General features: G+C 39.4%; 1 protein-coding gene across 6 annotated transcripts in view; it reads right to left on the reverse strand.

Annotated features, from left to right (window-relative positions):
- MBD5 (methyl-CpG binding domain protein 5) overlaps positions 1–17,421 on the reverse strand; it is a 185,803-nt gene that overhangs the window by 7,444 nt on the left and 160,938 nt on the right. For all 6 annotated transcript variants that reach the window (XM_061608839.1, XM_061608835.1, XM_061608836.1 and 3 more), the window contains 2 exons: positions 8,823–8,896; positions 5,382–5,457 (listed from right to left, as the gene is read on the reverse strand). In XM_061608839.1, the coding sequence (XP_061464823.1) occupies positions 5,382–5,457; positions 8,823–8,896 (150 nt within the window). The remainder of the gene's footprint in view (positions 1–5,381; positions 5,458–8,822; positions 8,897–17,421) is intronic.

The following is a 17,421-nucleotide window of genomic DNA, read 5'->3' on the forward strand; positions in this document are numbered from 1 at the left end:
GACAATAGCCAAGAAATCAGAAGGCGGCTAGGACTGGTGAGAGCAGTTATAACTAGAAAAGGTCCTCAAATGCAAAGATGTATCACTGAACACTAAAGTCAAGATCATTTAGACCATGGTATTCCCGATCTCTATGTATGGATGTGAAAATTGGACAGTGAAAAAAGTGGATAAGGGAAAAATCAACTCATTTGAAATGTGGTGTTGGAGGAGAGCTTTGCACATACCATGGACTGTGAAAAAGGCAAATAATCACTAGAAGCTAAAATGATGAAATTGAGGTTATCATACTTTGGACACATAATGAGAAGACATGATTCACTAGAAAAGACATAAATGCTGGGGAAAACAGAAGGGAGTAGAAAAAGAGGAAGGCCAAACGAGATGGATTGATTCCATAAAAGAAGCCACAGACCTGAACTTACAAGTTCTGAACAGGATGGTTCATGACAGGTGCTACTGGAGGTCGCTGATCCATAGGGTTGCCATAAGTCGTAATTGACTTGAAGGCACATAACAGCAGCAGCAGCAGCAGTTTTAGGGAGCTTTTCATAGCACATGAGAATTAGCATGTTACAATTTTTCATTGGCTTGGAACCAGCAGAACAGGTCTATTCAAGGGTTGAGCAGGTGACATCCAGATTTTCACATATTCCATTCATCAGCTGCAGCTAGATTCCACTTGCATGTTATTCTAGGACAGGAGTGGGAAAACATTTTGGTTCTGGGGCCCTGAACTTTATCTACCACCAGCCAGCTGGCTGCTAAGCACTTAGGAACCACAGTAGAAGGGGTGTTGCCCAGCGCTTTGGGGAACACCAAGCATATGGCTAGCAAAGAGCGTTTTTCTCTCCTCTGCATCAGCCATGGGGGGCACAGAAGACAGAACAAAACCATTTTACAGGCATTGCTGTGCATGAGAGAAGTCCCTCCCCAAACTGAGGAGGATTTAAGTAGCTCAGAATTAAGCCCCATTCACAAGTGACACTAGTTGTTTGGCAGGTGGGTGTGATTTTGGGGGAAATAGTCTTGTGGACCATTTTGGATCCCCTGGTGGGCAGCAATTTTTGAGAGACCGAAAATGGAAAAAAAGGGTGAGAAAGCCTGTTCTGTAAATCAAGGTTCTTAGGATTGGGCTGGTTTATTATTAGCCCAAGAATTAGTCTCTTTCTCTCTGGAATTCAGTTCTTCTTATTACACAGCTTCTTGTTACATCTGAACCAGGAAACTATTGTTTAATCTCTGTTTACAAACCACAATATGAATTCCAGTGCAAAAGAGAAACAAGGGAAGACTGCAGACAAGAGAAAGAGTAGTCAAAAAAGGGGATATGGATTGTGAATCATTAATTCAATTGCACAACAGATTTACAGATGGAATTATACAGCCACAAGAGTGGCTGTATACTATAGCCAGTGTGGATTTTTCACATTCTGCAATGTTAAATTGAAAATACCCTCCATGCCATTCTGATGCTTCCCATAAACTCATTTCAAAATAAAACCTTACAAAACTTACAGTCCTGAACTCAGAAACACTTGCTTAACAACCCTCTCAATTTTATTGGTGATACACAAAACAGTCAGAGAGAATTGAGAGTTCAAAGTATAAAAAGAGAGAAAAAAACCCCAGAGCCCTTTTGGACTTTTTTCTCTCAAGAGTTCGCATAATCTGTTGAAATTCATTAAAAATCAGCCATGTTCACAGAGTACCTGTAATCCTAATACTGACCTTGCCCATACTCTGACCTTCATCTTCTGCAGTTTAACAGTTAAAAAAATGCCTGGCTGTTTTTTAATTAATTTAAGAAATTTTGGCTTGAAGCCAATGATAACGCGGGGCATGCTCAGTAAGGACCAACTGTCAGTGTTCTAAAAGCCTCACAGCTGCTGGGCTTGGCTAATCAGGGGGCCATACCCACACCAGACTTGATTTCATTTGAGACAGTCATGGCTTCCCTCAGAGAATGCTGGGAAGTGTAGTTTGTGAAGGGTGCTGAGAGGAGACTCCTATTGCCCTGAGAGAATGGTTAACAGTCAGCCACTCTGATTGAAGGTCTGTGAGAGGAACAGGGCGTCTCCTAGCAACTCTCAGCACCCTTCTCTTACTACACTTCCCAGGATTCTTTGACAGAAGCCATGATAAATTGTTTTAAATTGTGTTTTAAATTGTTTTCAAAAGATGTGTTTTTAAATTTGTATATTTGTTTTTAATGTTTTTAGTTATTGTAAACTGCCCAGAGACCTTCGGCTATGGGGTGGTATATAAATCAGAGCTTGGAAAAGTTACTTTTTTGAACTACAACTCCCATCAGCCCCAGCCAGCATGGCCACTGGATTGGGCTGATGGGAGTTGTAGTTCAAAAAAGTAACTTTTCCAAGCTCTGATATAAATACAATAAATAAATAAATAATGATTGTCCAAAGTGTAACAGAGGCCTGGTGTGGATGTGGCCAGGGACAGCTTTGTTTTAAATTTGGGTATGAGGTAGGGTTGCCAGGTTCAGGGCCTGAGACTGATCCTGTATCTTTAGAAGAAGAAAAAGTCAGCCAAGTGCAGGTGCTCTTGCAACATTGTAATGGGAAAAACCACAAGGTGGAATTCTCCCTCCACCTGCACAACTTTTAAAGATACAGAAGACCTCTTGGTTGCCAGGCCCAGCCTCCAAGAGGTCTTCTGTATCTTTAATAGTTGTGCAGGGGGAAGGGAGAATTCCACCATGTGGTTTTTCCCATTACAGTGTTGCAAGAACACCTGCACTTGGCTGACATTCTCTTCTCCTAAAGATACAGGATCAGTCTCAGGTCCTGAACCTGGCAACCCTAGTGGGAGGCTACATATGCCTTCTGTAGAATAAAAAGGTGGGGGAAACGCTGAAAAGCAATGATACAGTTCACAATGCTTTCCTTTTGGAAAGGTAAGGGGCTTCCCTTCTGCCTAGTGCCCACCCACTCAATCTTCTCCCTTCCCTGCCCCTCCCCAGGTCAGTGTTGGACTACAACCTGGGAGACCAGGGTTCAAATCTCCACACAGCCATGAAGCTCACTGGGTGACCTTGGGCCAGTCACTGCCTCTCAGCCTCGGAGGAAGGCAATGGTAAAACCACATCTGACTACCATTTACCATGAAAACTCTATTCAAAGGGTCGCCAAAAGTACAGTCGACTTGAAGGCAGTCCATTTCCATTTTCAAACATGATTGCACAGAAATAAATCCCAATGAACTCAAGAAGTATGCAAATGACCAAACCCACCGTCCCTTCTCCTTCCTCCTATCCCCTCCCTCTTGCCCCTTCCCTCCTCCTCCTTTTGTTCCTCCCTCCCTCCCTTCCAATCCCCACCTCCCCCTCCCCCTCCTTCCTCCTCCCCATGGTCAGTTTTACCTATCTTAAGCATGATTGCACGGAAATAAATACTATTGAACGCTATAAGCATGCAAATGAGCAAACCTGCCCTCCCCCTTCCTTTGCCCCCCTCCAATATGCTCCTTCCCCTTCTCCCTCCCTCTCCCCCTCCCCCATGGTCAGTTTTACCTATCCTAAACATGACTGCATAGGAGTAAATCCGATCGAACTCAATAATCATGCAAATGATCAGACCTGCCTTTCCCCCCTTCCCCTTCCTTCCTCCTCTCCTCTCTTCCTTCTGCCTCCTCCCCTGCCCACTTCAGCCCTCCGTCCCTCCCCCCGTCAGTTTTACCTATCCTAAGCATGATTGCACGGGAGTAAATCCCACTGTACTCAATAAACATGCAAATGATCACATCTGTCCTTCTCCCCTCCCAGTCCTCTCCGCTCCCATCCCAGTCCTCCCCTCTGCCTTTCCACCCCTCCCTCCTCCTCCTCCTCCCTTCCCCATCCCCTGTGGTTAGCTTCACCTATCCTAAGCATGATTGCAGGGGAGTAAATCCCACTGAACTCAATAAGCATGCAAATGATCTATCCATTCTCAGCAAACTTGCACAGGACCAATTTCTTACCTCCCGGATTAAAAAGCAGGGAAATTCACTAATAGGCAAAAAACCTTGCGGTTTAAGAACGTACCTATAGCCCACAGATATTTCTATCAAACTTTAAAAAGCAGGGAAACTGGGCAGCTATAGTGAATGCACCAGGGGAGCAGGACACCTGACCTCCTCTCTGAGATATTGGACTGCCCGACAAAGTTGTCAAAATGCAAACACCATTTGGGTTGGTCTTTCACAGTCCAATCCACTTGCTGTGTCCTGCTCCCCTGGAGCATTCACTATAGCTGCCCAATTTCCCTGCTTTTTAAAGTTTGATAGAAATATCTGTGGGTTATAGGTACGTTCTTAAACCGCAAGGTTTTTTGCCTATTAGTGAATATACTATGAATTAGTCATAGGTTGATTTACATTTGTGATCTCCACCTCCCCAATGTTTCATGTCAAATCTTATTTTCCCCAAACACAAAAGTTTGAGACAGTGTAAAAATAGCTGACACGTATTTTATAGCAAAGGAGGGACTAAGAGTCTGTTTTGTTAATACTACAGGAACTGGAAAAGAACAAAGAATACCACCTGGTGGCGGAAGAGAAGTCAAACAGCTTGTACACAAGCCAGGAGGAAGTGTGCTATCAATTATATGCCCATTTACCTGGGATTAAGCCTTATTAAACTCAAAGAAAGTTACTTCTGCATAGACATTTACAGGATTGCATTATAAGAGACCCTGAGTGTTATATGCCCAGGGATCCTGTCTTAGAGATGCCCTAAAAAGTCCTATTTATTTGCTTGCTTTCTTACATTTATATCCCACCTTTCTTCCATCTTAGAACTCAAGGTGGGGTTTAATACGTTGCCAGGAAGTTTCCCATCTAAGCACTGACCAAACTCAGACCTGCTTAGCTTCATGAAGGTGGTGGCCTCATGTTGTCAGACTATATCCTGGGAAATAATCTATGTTAGTTTTCAGAGCATGTTGGAGTTATAACTCTCCTTGAATTTAAGGAATTAGTTTCAGTTTTATTATTTATTTATTAAATCTATATCCCACCCTTCCTCCCAGTAGGAACCCAGGGCGGCAAACGAAAACACTAAACACACTCTAAAACTTCATAAAACAGACTTTAAAATATATTAGAACAAAACATCTTTAAAAACATTCTTTTAAAAAAGCTTTAAAACATCTTAAAAAGCAATTCCAACACAGATGCAGACTGTTAAAAGTCTGTTAAAAGACTCGTCGTTCAGTAGGCACTGAAAAGGTAACAGAGATGGTGCCTGTTCAATATTTAAGGGGAGAGAGGGAATTCCAAAGGGTAGGTAGCAAAAACTATGGAATAATACTGAGCATTTCATTAGAAAACAAATCTTTAAAATAAGTTAAAATAAGTTAATTTAATTTAATGTAGATACTTACATTCCCAGACATTTTGTCAAGTTCACTCATGGCCTCATGTATAGCAGCTTCTAAATGATTATTTAGCTTTCCACTTCTAAGACAAAAACAGAGGAAAAAGTTACAGTAATGCCTATAACTCTTTGTAGAAGAACACACCATTTAAAAACATATATTGTAAACTGAAGTAACATTCTGTTCAGCTTTTCAACCATGGAAAACCCTTCATCACATACAATAAAGCACAGCTTCAACTTAATACTGAGCTCACCACTGCAACCTATGCTTCACAAAGTATAAAAACTAAAAACAAATGTAACTTTAAAAAAATAAAAAAGCCACACACATATACTAAACACATAGGTAGAAAATTGATCTGAACTTTTGATACATGAATTGCAAATTCACTTTGCTGCCCAATCAGTATTTTAGTTTGCCCCTTTTAAAGGTGTTTCTTTTAAAACAACAGAGTGTACAACAAAGAATACATTGCTCAAAAGCACCACATTTTTACTAAAATGCTTAAGTGGATGTTTGAAGAAAGCTCTGGTTGTCATGGTGGAGGGAGAGAGACAAAGCAGCAGGTAGCAAGAGGATAATTTATCTTTCTTTTTAACTTAGTTATGTGCAATCAGTGTGTGCGCCAAAAAACTGCCTCTCACAAAGGCACGATTCAACTATTTAGGCTGCTTCAAAGAACCACCAGGCTGCTGAGGTACTTAACAATGACTTGCTTTACCTGAGTCCCAAACTAAACAACACTGCATTTATTCCACGCTGGAGAGTTCAGTATGAAGATGGCTGCTAACAGAGTGACTTCTACCTTCAGTATAATTACAGAAAATTCCATGATATCTACAGCTTTCATGGAGCTTAGGGTTCCATAGATGTTTAAGTCCTTTAGGGCTGCTTATACAAGATGAATTTTGTATGGGCATACAGCTTCCATATTGGAAATTGCACTTATACTGTCAGGTATGACAAACACATGAGTTCTTTTTGCTGCATGCACAAGCAGCAGAAAGCCTAGTGGATTTCCTTGGCTGCAATAACAGAGGCAAAACACACACCTGATGACATATGCACAGATTCCATTTAATTTCCTGTATAAGTTATATCCAGGTAGCAAATTGAAAATGGAAATGGACTGCCTTCAAGTCGATTCTGACTTATGGCGACCCCATGAATAAGGTTTTCATGGTAAGTGGTATTCAGAGCGGGTTTACCATTGCCTTCCTCTAGGGCTGAGAGGCAGTGACTGGCCCAAGGTCACCCAGTGAGCTTCATGGCTGTGTGGGGATTTGAACCCTGGCCTCCCAAGTCGTAGTCCAACACTCTAACCACTACGCCACACTGGCTCTCAGGTAGCGAAGTCTTGGTTAATTAAAGAAACAGGTAACTGGGCTGCTTTTGCAAGGCATCATGTAATAATTAAGCTAACTGAAGATTCTGAATATTGATCAGAATATTTGAAAGTGGTTAAGTGCCATTTAATTTTGTATAAGCTTATTTTTTCAAAATTACACATTAATGAGGAGCTGTCAAATGTCAAGACTATACAAGCACCTTATTTTTGTTTCATAGTTTTCATGCCATAAACTTCCAAGAATGAGAAATAACAACTATAAGGTGCTATGCTTTTAATTGTCTTCAGCATTAATCCCCTAACCCCACCAGGAGCACATTCCCAGCATGTGACACACTGATGCAGCTTTTCGTTTAAGGAGTAAACTGGTCTGAAAACATTTCATCTGCTACACATCATTTATACAGCACTTTTATCCATGTAGTCTGTACAATTAAAAGACAGCAAAGGAGTGAAATGTCAAGGACTCTTCAAAGGAACAGAGAGAAGTGGTTATATGACTAGATGTTACAGGAGCAAAATGTACCTCTTTCTAGAATACTCAAACTGAAGGCCTACTTGTTTCTATAAAATGACTTCAGGACATGATTGCCTTTATAGCAGAGAAAGTTTTCAGATTTGCTGAAACACAACTGGAACATGTGATGAAATTAAGACAGCAGGGAATATGAGTTGCTACTTTTTTGTGAAACAACTTCAGAAAGAACATAATGTGCCTGGCTGGCTGTGGAGATGTAACCATGGTCTTTTTATTTTTGCCACAAGGCACATCGGTCCCTTCAGACCATAAAGCCTTTGTGGGTGTACTACCCTGAGAGAAGAGTTTCCTGAGCAGTTACAGGTGCCCCTACCAGTCTTGTTTGCCTGCACTCCCAATTTATGGTTCTATAGAAATCTGCAACAAGATCCACATGAAAAGCAAGGCACAATTCATTTCTCCCTAAAAGAAAAGCACTACATCATTTGTTAAGGTGCCAGTTGGGATGTGTATATGGCTGGCCTAAAAGCATGGCCCACAACAGCAAGCTCCCTCTGATCCAGCTCAATAGCCTTATCTATTAGCAGAATGCAGACTAAGGCCTCCTTGACAACTGGGTGGGATGGAATTGCTTCCCTAGGGTGCCACACCATCTGGTAGTGGTTGTATGTGAATGACACAACCATGTAGGGAAGGCCGATTGTCTTAAATTTAACAGACAAGATGGAACAAAATTCAAACAGTGAATTTTATTTCTAAAAGACTTATTGTACACTCAGGTTAACACATCTAAATCACAGTACCCGCAGATTAACAGTAGCATACATTAATGTTAAAATAACAGGTAGCAATGTACACTTCTGTATTTATGCAGATATAGTGCTTTCCTTCCATTTGTATCCTATGTAATGCACAGGATTGATGTTCTAATGTGCAAAAGTAAAACTTGCTTAACTTTAAATGTTATTATTGTTAAATAGCATGTTTGTGCAGTGTAAATTCTATTTTAGTGTTGCTCTGGTCTAGTTACTGAATGTATTTAAATAAATGCCTCAACCCTATTTTTTTCCTAGCCTTGCTGCTTGTGTGGTGTTACATTTTCAAGGTGTTTGTGCTTAGCTAAATTGAAAAGGGTGATAATTGCTTCTCCTCTGTCTGATGTGCCCTCTCTGCAGGTTACTCACTTAATTGCTCACCTGCTCACTGCTTTTTAATCTGTTAAGGTGTATCATTTTCCCTGTCTACAAGCTGCATAGTGGCTTTTAAGATATGGTCTACTTTTCAGTGTGGTAATTACTAATGGGATACACTAATCAGCTTGTTAGCTCATCAGGGAGCACGTTAATTTCATGTTCTCTGGCAAACTCTATGGATGGGCCTGGCTAATTGCCATATTTGGATTAGGAAGGAACTTCAGCTCATTTTGGCTAGTGACTGGAGGGGGAGATGGGGAAAATGACAATGACCTGTGTTATCTGACTCCTAGTTGGAGTATGTGCATGTGTATGGAAGCTGTGAGCATACCACAAACAGCAATTCTCCTTTCAAATCAACTTCAGTCTTTGGAGAAAGTACCATTTATCTCTAGGCTAAAGCATATGTAAATATGAATACTTACTTTCTATTCCTCTTTCTGACATGGTTGTAGGCTTCCAGACCTTCTGTTAGAGTCTTCAATTTATCAGGCTCCACCTGAGTAAAGACATGAACACCAGATCACATTACTCAGACATCCAGTCATTAAATACTACCTCATGCAATTGTCTGGTCTATGAATCTAGGGGTTTCTGCGTCTATAACATTTCTCAAACATTTAAGGCTCAGTTGCTCAAGAGGTCCATAGCAATAGCTACAACTTTACTGACATAATATAAACAAACATCATAAACTTCAGCACTGACTAAGTCATCTTCTGGGTTCCTTGAAGGTGAGTAAAACAATCATAGTTAAAATGTCCTTTACAAAAGTTGTCCTACAGAATCCAAACCAATTGGCACACATGCAAACAAGTGAGCCAGCATCACTTGGAGATATATGCTGCATAGAAAAAAGTATATAATATCTGATATATTAAAAAAGTATATAATATCTGATATATTACTACTATAGTTACATACAAAGTATCTATTTTAAATGATGATGCTATTACAATTTTAAGTGCCAATCTACACACGGTTTTCAAATTCAGCCATTCATACATTTTTGTTTGTTTCTTTCATTTATGTCCTATACTACACAATAGCCAAGGACCAGCTCAAGCACAAGAGAACAGCTTGCCGTCCTGCTCTTGTGATATACTCTGTATCAGGGTAGTGGGGGCAGCAAGAATAATAGCAAGCGCCAAATTGCTGGGCTGACTGTAACAAAGTTGCACAAGAGTAATGCATAAGGGCAGTTTTCAGAGGAGATTCAAAGGAGTAAGAGATTAGCCATGGCACTTATTATGACATCATCAGGGAAGGTTGGATAGGTTTTGGCACCAATATTCTACTATACAATTTAGTCCACTGTAATTAACACCACCACTACCAACTGGGCAACACTACAAAGTGCAGCTGTCTCAAGTAAGGAATAAAAAGTATAGATTTCAGTACCAGATGGTTCAAGTCAATTCTCTTCCTAACTGAACTATGTAAAAGTGTAAGTTCTTTGTTTTGTGCAGCCATATGTACAAATGATGTTACAATTATTATGTGTAGATAACTTTGTTTTTCAAATATTTTCAAGAACTTCACAGTTCATTTCACCAACCAAAACACCAACATTTAAAATCTGAAGTTCCATTATTTTATCTGTATTACTACATCAATTACCACTTTCAATTTTTTTAAAAAAACCTTCGAACAATATTGTTTTGTGCCAGTAATAGCTAATTTGTACATTTTATGAATGCATAGAGTCAACTGAATCATTACAACATTAACAAAACTCCTGCTATGAACTTCGCTGAGCATACACATTTCGAAGCAGCAGCAGGATTGAAGCCTAAAGCCTCTATCCTGAGCATCTGCACTATATACCTTTTTGCAGTGCCAGATTAATATTCCTTCAGTACATATCACATCTGTGATATTATAGTGGTAGAGCGTTTGGTATTCCACATCCTTTGTAACTGATCTGTGGACCCCATTTACCATCAGGCTCCTTTGGAAGAAGGCGTGGGATATAGATCAAATGCATACATAAAATATTCTGCTGGAAAAGTTTTGTAAGTGGAAATTGTACAGTGCTGCAGGTTGAGTAAGCAGAACTGTAAATGTTACAGGATGAACAGAAGGTGTGAAGACTGAATTAGAACTGAAGACTGAAGTGGTAGTTATGATGTAGAAGTATTGTCAATGTTACAGCAACTGAACTGAAGAACTAGCTGCCGGAGGAATCAGTATAATGGCAGAGCCCAATACTGGGAACCCAAGAAAGCTGTTGGAACAAAGGATATAAAATATAATGATACAGTAAGGATAGATGTTGTCTGTAGTCCTTGAAACAATTTAAGTTCTCCTCAAAGAGACCTTTGGAATATAGTTGGTTGGGGAATATATGGTCCATTCTTTCTAGTAATCATGGTTCTCCCACCAACTGGTTTTAGATGTTTTAATTATTTTATTGCCTGTGTGTTTGTTGGGCTGAGTTTCTATGAAAGCAAAGGGTGAGATATAAATTGAATAAATACATGAATAAACAAAATGATATGATCACTTATTAGGCAGCATAGCCTTCATATCTCCTGCTTCAACCAAAGACCTCTACTCAGCCAGTAGTATTTACAGCTGATCCTACCTAGCTTCTGCACTGATCCACATTGCCATTTGCCCTATAGAGCTTTTTCTGCACTTTAGTACTGACACCCTTACAACCAATGCCTGTTTCAGTCCTGCCAATATCTTTACTGTCTGTGCAACAGATGCCTCAATTTTTGGTATCTTCTTACCAGCTGCTATCTCTGGTATAGTTATCTTGCTGCTGAACCTCAGGAGGCTAATGCAAAGATGGAGGACACTGCATGTTTTTCTTATGACTGTGCATCATCCAGGATTATAGTTGGTGATTATTAAATCAGCATCCCAAAAATACCTTCAGTTAAATAAAATTATATACAGGTAATCATTGCTTGGACTTGAGATACAGCACATACCACCTCCTATTTCAGCTTATATCCCCAGATATATCTGGTCAAATTTTCGATGCTTGATGAGCTTTTACACATGTGCAGAGACATGGTACATGCCCTAATATATGTAGGACAAACCTTAATATCCAGCCAATTTCTGCTACAACATCACCTTCTAGTATACTCATTATCAAATCAGAGGTACTATAGTGGTAGGAATTGGCTGGATATTGTCAACTTAGGTAAACAAATAAATTTCCCCCTAAAACCCAACATCTCCTGCTTTCCCACAAGTCTCAGAACTTATTCATTTCGATGATTGGCAAGTTCTTTCTCTCCCTCCAGAATTGACTATTTTTACCTTCATTGGCTTAAAAAACCATTTATGCTAAGTAGTCATTGAATGAGTTTTGCAGATATATTTGGTGTTGAAGAAGCTGAGAGGAAAGCTGTCAGGAGCCTAGACCAAGAGGCTAGACTCCTAGCAGGGGCATCCAAGGTGGAATGGTCAAAGCTGAGATGCCAAACTAAGATGCATCCAAACTCAGAGTAAGGCAATGGCAAACCACCTCTGAATACCTCTTACCATAGAACAGAGTATCCAAAATACAACATGAGATGGTGCTGGAAGATGAGACCCCCAGGTCAGAAGGCACTCACCAAGCTACTGGGGAAGAACAAAGGACAAATATGAGTAGCACTGTGACTAATGACGCAGCTGGGTCAAAGCCAAATGGAAGCCCAGAGGTGGATGTTCACAGATGCGAAAGGAGAATCTGGAGTTGTACGACGCACACAATAGAAACATGGAATGTGAGAAGCATGAACCAGGGAAACTTAGAAATTGTCAAGCAAGAAATGGAACATATCAACATTACAATACTTGGCGTGAGTGAATTAAAATGGACAGGAATGGGACATTTTCAATCAAGGGAACTATAAAATATTATATGCAGGAAAAGATAAATTAAGAAGAAACGGGGTTGCTTTAATAGTGAGAAGTGATGTAGCAAAAGCAATTAGGAGTTATAATGCAAGGTCTGAGTGAGTGATATCAATGACATTAAATTGGAAACCTATTAACATAATCATCATCCAAGTCTACGTTTCAATGGCAAATGCAGAAGAAGATAAATTGGAGAGATTTTATGCAGAAGTACAGAAAGAAATTGATCACGCAAGATGTGTTGATAATCATGGGGGACTGGAATGCAAAAGTAGAAAACAGAGAAGAACTAGGAATTGTGGGAAAATGGGGCTTAGGACATAGAAATAAAACAAGAGAAAGACTTATTGAATTCTGTGAAGCCAATAATTTGTTACTTGCAAACACATTTTTTGAGCAACTGAAACGAAGACTGTACACGTGGACATCACCAAATGGTCAATATAGCAATCAAATTAATTATATAATTGGCAGCAGAAGATGGAGAAGTTCAATACTCTCTGCAAAAACAAGACCAGGAGCAGACTGTGGTACAGATCATGAACTAGTAATATTGAAATTCAGAGTAAAGCTAAAGAAGAACAAAGCAATCATAATGCCAAAATACATTTTAAGTAACATCCCAGAATATAAAGATAAAATAAGGAATAGATTTGAGGCATTAAACTTACTTGACAGAGAACCAGAAGACCTATGGAATGAAGCCAGAGACATAATCAGGGAAGAATGCAAACAGACAATACCTCTTGTTAAAAAGAAGACCTCAATCGATGACTGAAGAAACTCTTAAAATGGTTAAAGAGAGAAGGAAAGCAAAAGCAAAAGGAGATAGAAACATGGTAAGAACCCTAAATGCAACAATACACCAACTAATACGTAGGGACAAAGAGAACTATTAAAAAGGTTATTGTATAGAAATAGAAGAGGACAAAAAGGGGAGAACAAGAGCCCTATTCCAAAAGATTAGAGAAATTAAAGGGAAATTTAAACCAAGAGTAGGGATGTTAAATACTCAACAGGGGAACACACTGACTGGCTGAGATGAAATAAAAGGAAGATGGAAGCAATAGACTTCATTCATGGAGGAACTGTATGATGAAGAACCAGAAATTTTAGAATGCGAGGTGAAAGCTGCTCTTAAAATACTTGGAAGATACAAATCACCAGGAACAGATGACATACCAATAGAGTTGCTACAAGCTACTGAGACTGAATGTGTCCAAATTTTGACAAAAAATTGTCAACAAATATGGAAAACTAAACAATGGCCCACAGACTGGAAGAGTTCAATATAGATCCCAATTCCAAAGAAAGGGGATCCCAGGGAATGCAGTAATTCAAACTATTGCCTTAATTTCCCATGCAAGTAAAGTAACGCTCATGATTCTACAATGAAGGCTCTTACCATATATGGAGCGAGAAATACCAGGTGTCCAAGCTGGATTTAGACAGGGGAGAGGCACCAGAGATCATTTCTCAAACATACGTTGGATAATGGAAAGGACCAAAGAATTTCAGAAGGAAATCACCCTGTGCTTTGTAGATTACAGCAAAGCCTTTGACTGTGTAGATCATGAAAAACTATGGAATGCTTTAAATGAAATGGGGGTGCCACAGCATCTGATTGTCCTGATGCGCAACCTGTATTCTGGACAAGAGACTAGTGTAAGGACAGAATATGGAGAAACCAAATGGTTCCCAATTGGAAAGGGTGTGAGATGGGTGTATTTTATCACCCTAGCTGTTTAATCTATATGCAGAACATATCATATGGAGAGATTGGACCAAGATGAAGGAGGTGTGAAAACTGGATGGAGAAATATCAATAATTAATTTAAGATATGCAGACGATACCATACTACTAGCGGAAACCAGTAATGATTTGAAACAAATGCTGATGAAAATTATAGAGGAAAGCACAAAAGCAGGACTACAGCTGAACATCAAGAAGACTAAAGTAATGACAACAGAAGATTTATGTAACTTTAAAGTTGACAACGAGGACATTGAACTTGTCAAGGATTATCAATACCTTGGCACAGTCATTAACCAAAATGGAGACAATAGTCAAGAAATCAGAAGAAGGCTACAACCGGGAAGGGCAGCTATGAGAGAACTAGAAAAGGTCCTCAAATGCAAAGATGTAATACTGAACACTAAAGTCAGGATAATTCAGACCATGGTATTGCAGATCTCTATGGATGTGAAAGTTGGACAGTGAAAAAAGTGGTAAGAGAAAAATCAACTCATTTGAAATGTGGTGTTGGAGGAGAGCTTTGCAGATACCATGGACTGCAAAAAAGACAAATAATTGGGTGTTAGAACAAACTAAACCAGAACTATCATTAGAAGCTAAAATGATGAAACTGAGATTATCATGCTTTGAACACATCATGAGAAGACATGATTCACTAGAAAATACAATAATGCTGGGAAAAGCAGAAGGGAGTAGAAAAAGAGGAAGGCCAAACAAGAGATGGATTGATTCCATAAAGGAAACCACAGTTCTGAACTTACAAAATCTGAGCAGGGTGGTTCATGACAGATGCTATAGGAGGTAGCTGACTCACAGGGTTGCCATAAGCTGTAATTGACTTGAAGGCACATAACAACAAAATATGAGTTTACAGCCTTTTCTTATGGGTATGGAGAACTCTGACAGAGAGATGTCTTGAACTTTCCTAAATACAAGAAGCCAGCATACAGGGAAGAGTAGCAGTGAGGGCAAAAATTGCTGCCCGGCACCATGTTATGCTGTCATATCTTTTTGAATGTGATTGCGTTGTGTAGATGTTTTGACAGCCACTTTGAGAGACTCTTAGGGGGCTACCAGATGATATAGTAATCTAAATTCAGGTAAAATCTCTTTAGGTGAATCAGAGGAAGACCCTTTTTGTCTAGAGAGTGGGGTTCGTATTTGGTAATAATGAGACAAACTTCCTGCTTCTCCGCTCTGAGAAGATATGCGACTGACTCCATTAAGAAATGGGATAAACAGAAGGATTTCTGTCAGTTAAGTCTTCATAGCATCCTGATGGGCAAAGTAACCAGGCTTTTAGCCTAAGTGATTTTCTATTTTCTAGTTTTCTTCCTCATCTTACTATTAAAGGCTGTTTAAATTCTGATTTAAGTAAATTCATTTTCACCCACTTTATACCTATGCCTTGGATCTTTTCACATTCTATTCAGTTTTGCCCATGCACCACCAGAATCTTTCCCCCCACATGTTACCATCCTTTTTTTGTTATTTCTACATGAGGCTGCTAAATACCCTCACTGAGCAACTGAAAACAATTGGTCTACTAAGGTATTTACATTTTGGGCTCTATGAAAGTTTCCTAAAGGTATGGAAGGTGAGAGGTGAGGTTAAGGGATGATGCAGACTTAGTGAGTAGGAAGGACAGGCCAGGGATGTCCTCAATTTCTTACTCAGATAATTGTCCCTAAGATCTGAACATTCAACACTGAAAGCTAGTGATGGGGTGCCTGGGAGTCAAAACAGGTGCTCCAAATGTCATAATAGTTTGGGGCAAGTCAAATCCTTGGGTGAGGGTTCAGCAGGCAGTGTTGTAAGTTTCTATGTTGTGGTTTATCTTTTTCCTTAGTTTCTCCAAAGTTTGAGGAACTGATGCACTTGAGAAACCGAGTCCCAATCCCGATCAGTAGAATGGCCTGACCAAATGCTCAGAAGCTGTTCTGATATCTGGGTTGCAGTGGCTTGCAGTGGAAAAAAGGTCTCAAAACCTCTAGAGGTGGTTCAATTCACTCAGCCATCAAAGTCTTATCTTAAAAGACCACTGAGGTTTATTTGCAAAGCAAGGCTCACAGTCTAGGAGAATTTTTGTGGCAAGCCTGTTCATAACAATCTGAAATTAAACACAACACTCCATACTGTGCCTTTGCCTATGCACGTCAAGAGCCGTAGGCACTTTAGCACCACAACCACTGACCTTTTTCTAAAGTAGAGTCCTCTTGTACCATCACCTAAAGAAAATAAAAGTGGTGGGAAATACCCACTCTACTTCTAAATTAAGCAAGAAAATAGGAAAAATGAAGGCTCCTTCACTAACAAGTGAAAGAGCCCCAAGAGAGAAACTCACAGAGAGGCTATCAGTACAGTTATCAAAACTAGCTCCCATCCCTTGGGACAGGCACGGAGAGGCATGAATGAATTTTCTTAATGAGAAAGACAAGAAAACCAGCTACTTGACTCAAAATCTAAAAAGTTCCAAAGATGCTCTGAGTTGGCATAGAACCCAATTGTGGGACTGCCCAGAGGCCAAGTACTAGCTCTGGTGACTAACTTATGATAGTCAGTTCACAATTCACAAGTGATAGTCATAATTTGATACTGGTTATCATGATGAACTGTTCCTAGAGTTCCTGGACAAAATGCAATTCAGTTTATTTACTTATTTAACAGAATTTGTATACTGCTTACTTGTAAATGAAAATATTAACAAAATATAAAATATTTATTAAAAAGTCAAAGTTAAAACCTTTTTTTAAAAAATCACCTTAGCATTCTCTCACAAAGTTGAGAATTTTACTTTCATTTATTAAAAACATTTTCACCTCATGTTTCTGTTGGAAAGACCTCAAAGGATCTGAATGATACTTTTTTCTCCAAATTATTTGGAAAAATAATAAATGCACAGGCTGTTCTAAAATTATAATGAACTTCCTGGAATTTCCTCTTGCTAAAGAGATTTTAAATTCAAAATTAATTTTAATAATAAATCTGAGTAACAGTACAGAAGTTGATAATGTTGCATACTTTGTGGAAAAACAAATATCTGCTAATAAATGTATCTACATGAACTATTGGTCTATTGGGGGTAGAAATTGTTTGAAAAACTATCTTCTATCTGCTCTAATATGAAGGCAAGCACTTAAGTGTGAAATGCAGGCCCTTAAATGTATTTGTTTAACACTGTTATTTAAGTACAATGAATACAGTGCTATCCATTTTTCTTCAATAAACTTCTGAGAAGATTGCAACACCCCCATCTCTGTTAGATACTTATTAGCACTTATGGGAAGGATTGGGAGTTCAGGAGAACGAAGTGAGTCCTATAATCTTCCATGTTTTCCAAATGTGGATTGCAATAGCTTGGGGATTGATGAAATGCAGGTCTGGGGTTGCAAATTCACGGCTGC

This window comes from Rhineura floridana, chromosome 2 (genome assembly GCF_030035675.1).
Source record: "Rhineura floridana isolate rRhiFlo1 chromosome 2, rRhiFlo1.hap2, whole genome shotgun sequence".
Lineage (NCBI taxonomy): Eukaryota > Metazoa > Chordata > Lepidosauria > Squamata > Rhineuridae > Rhineura > Rhineura floridana.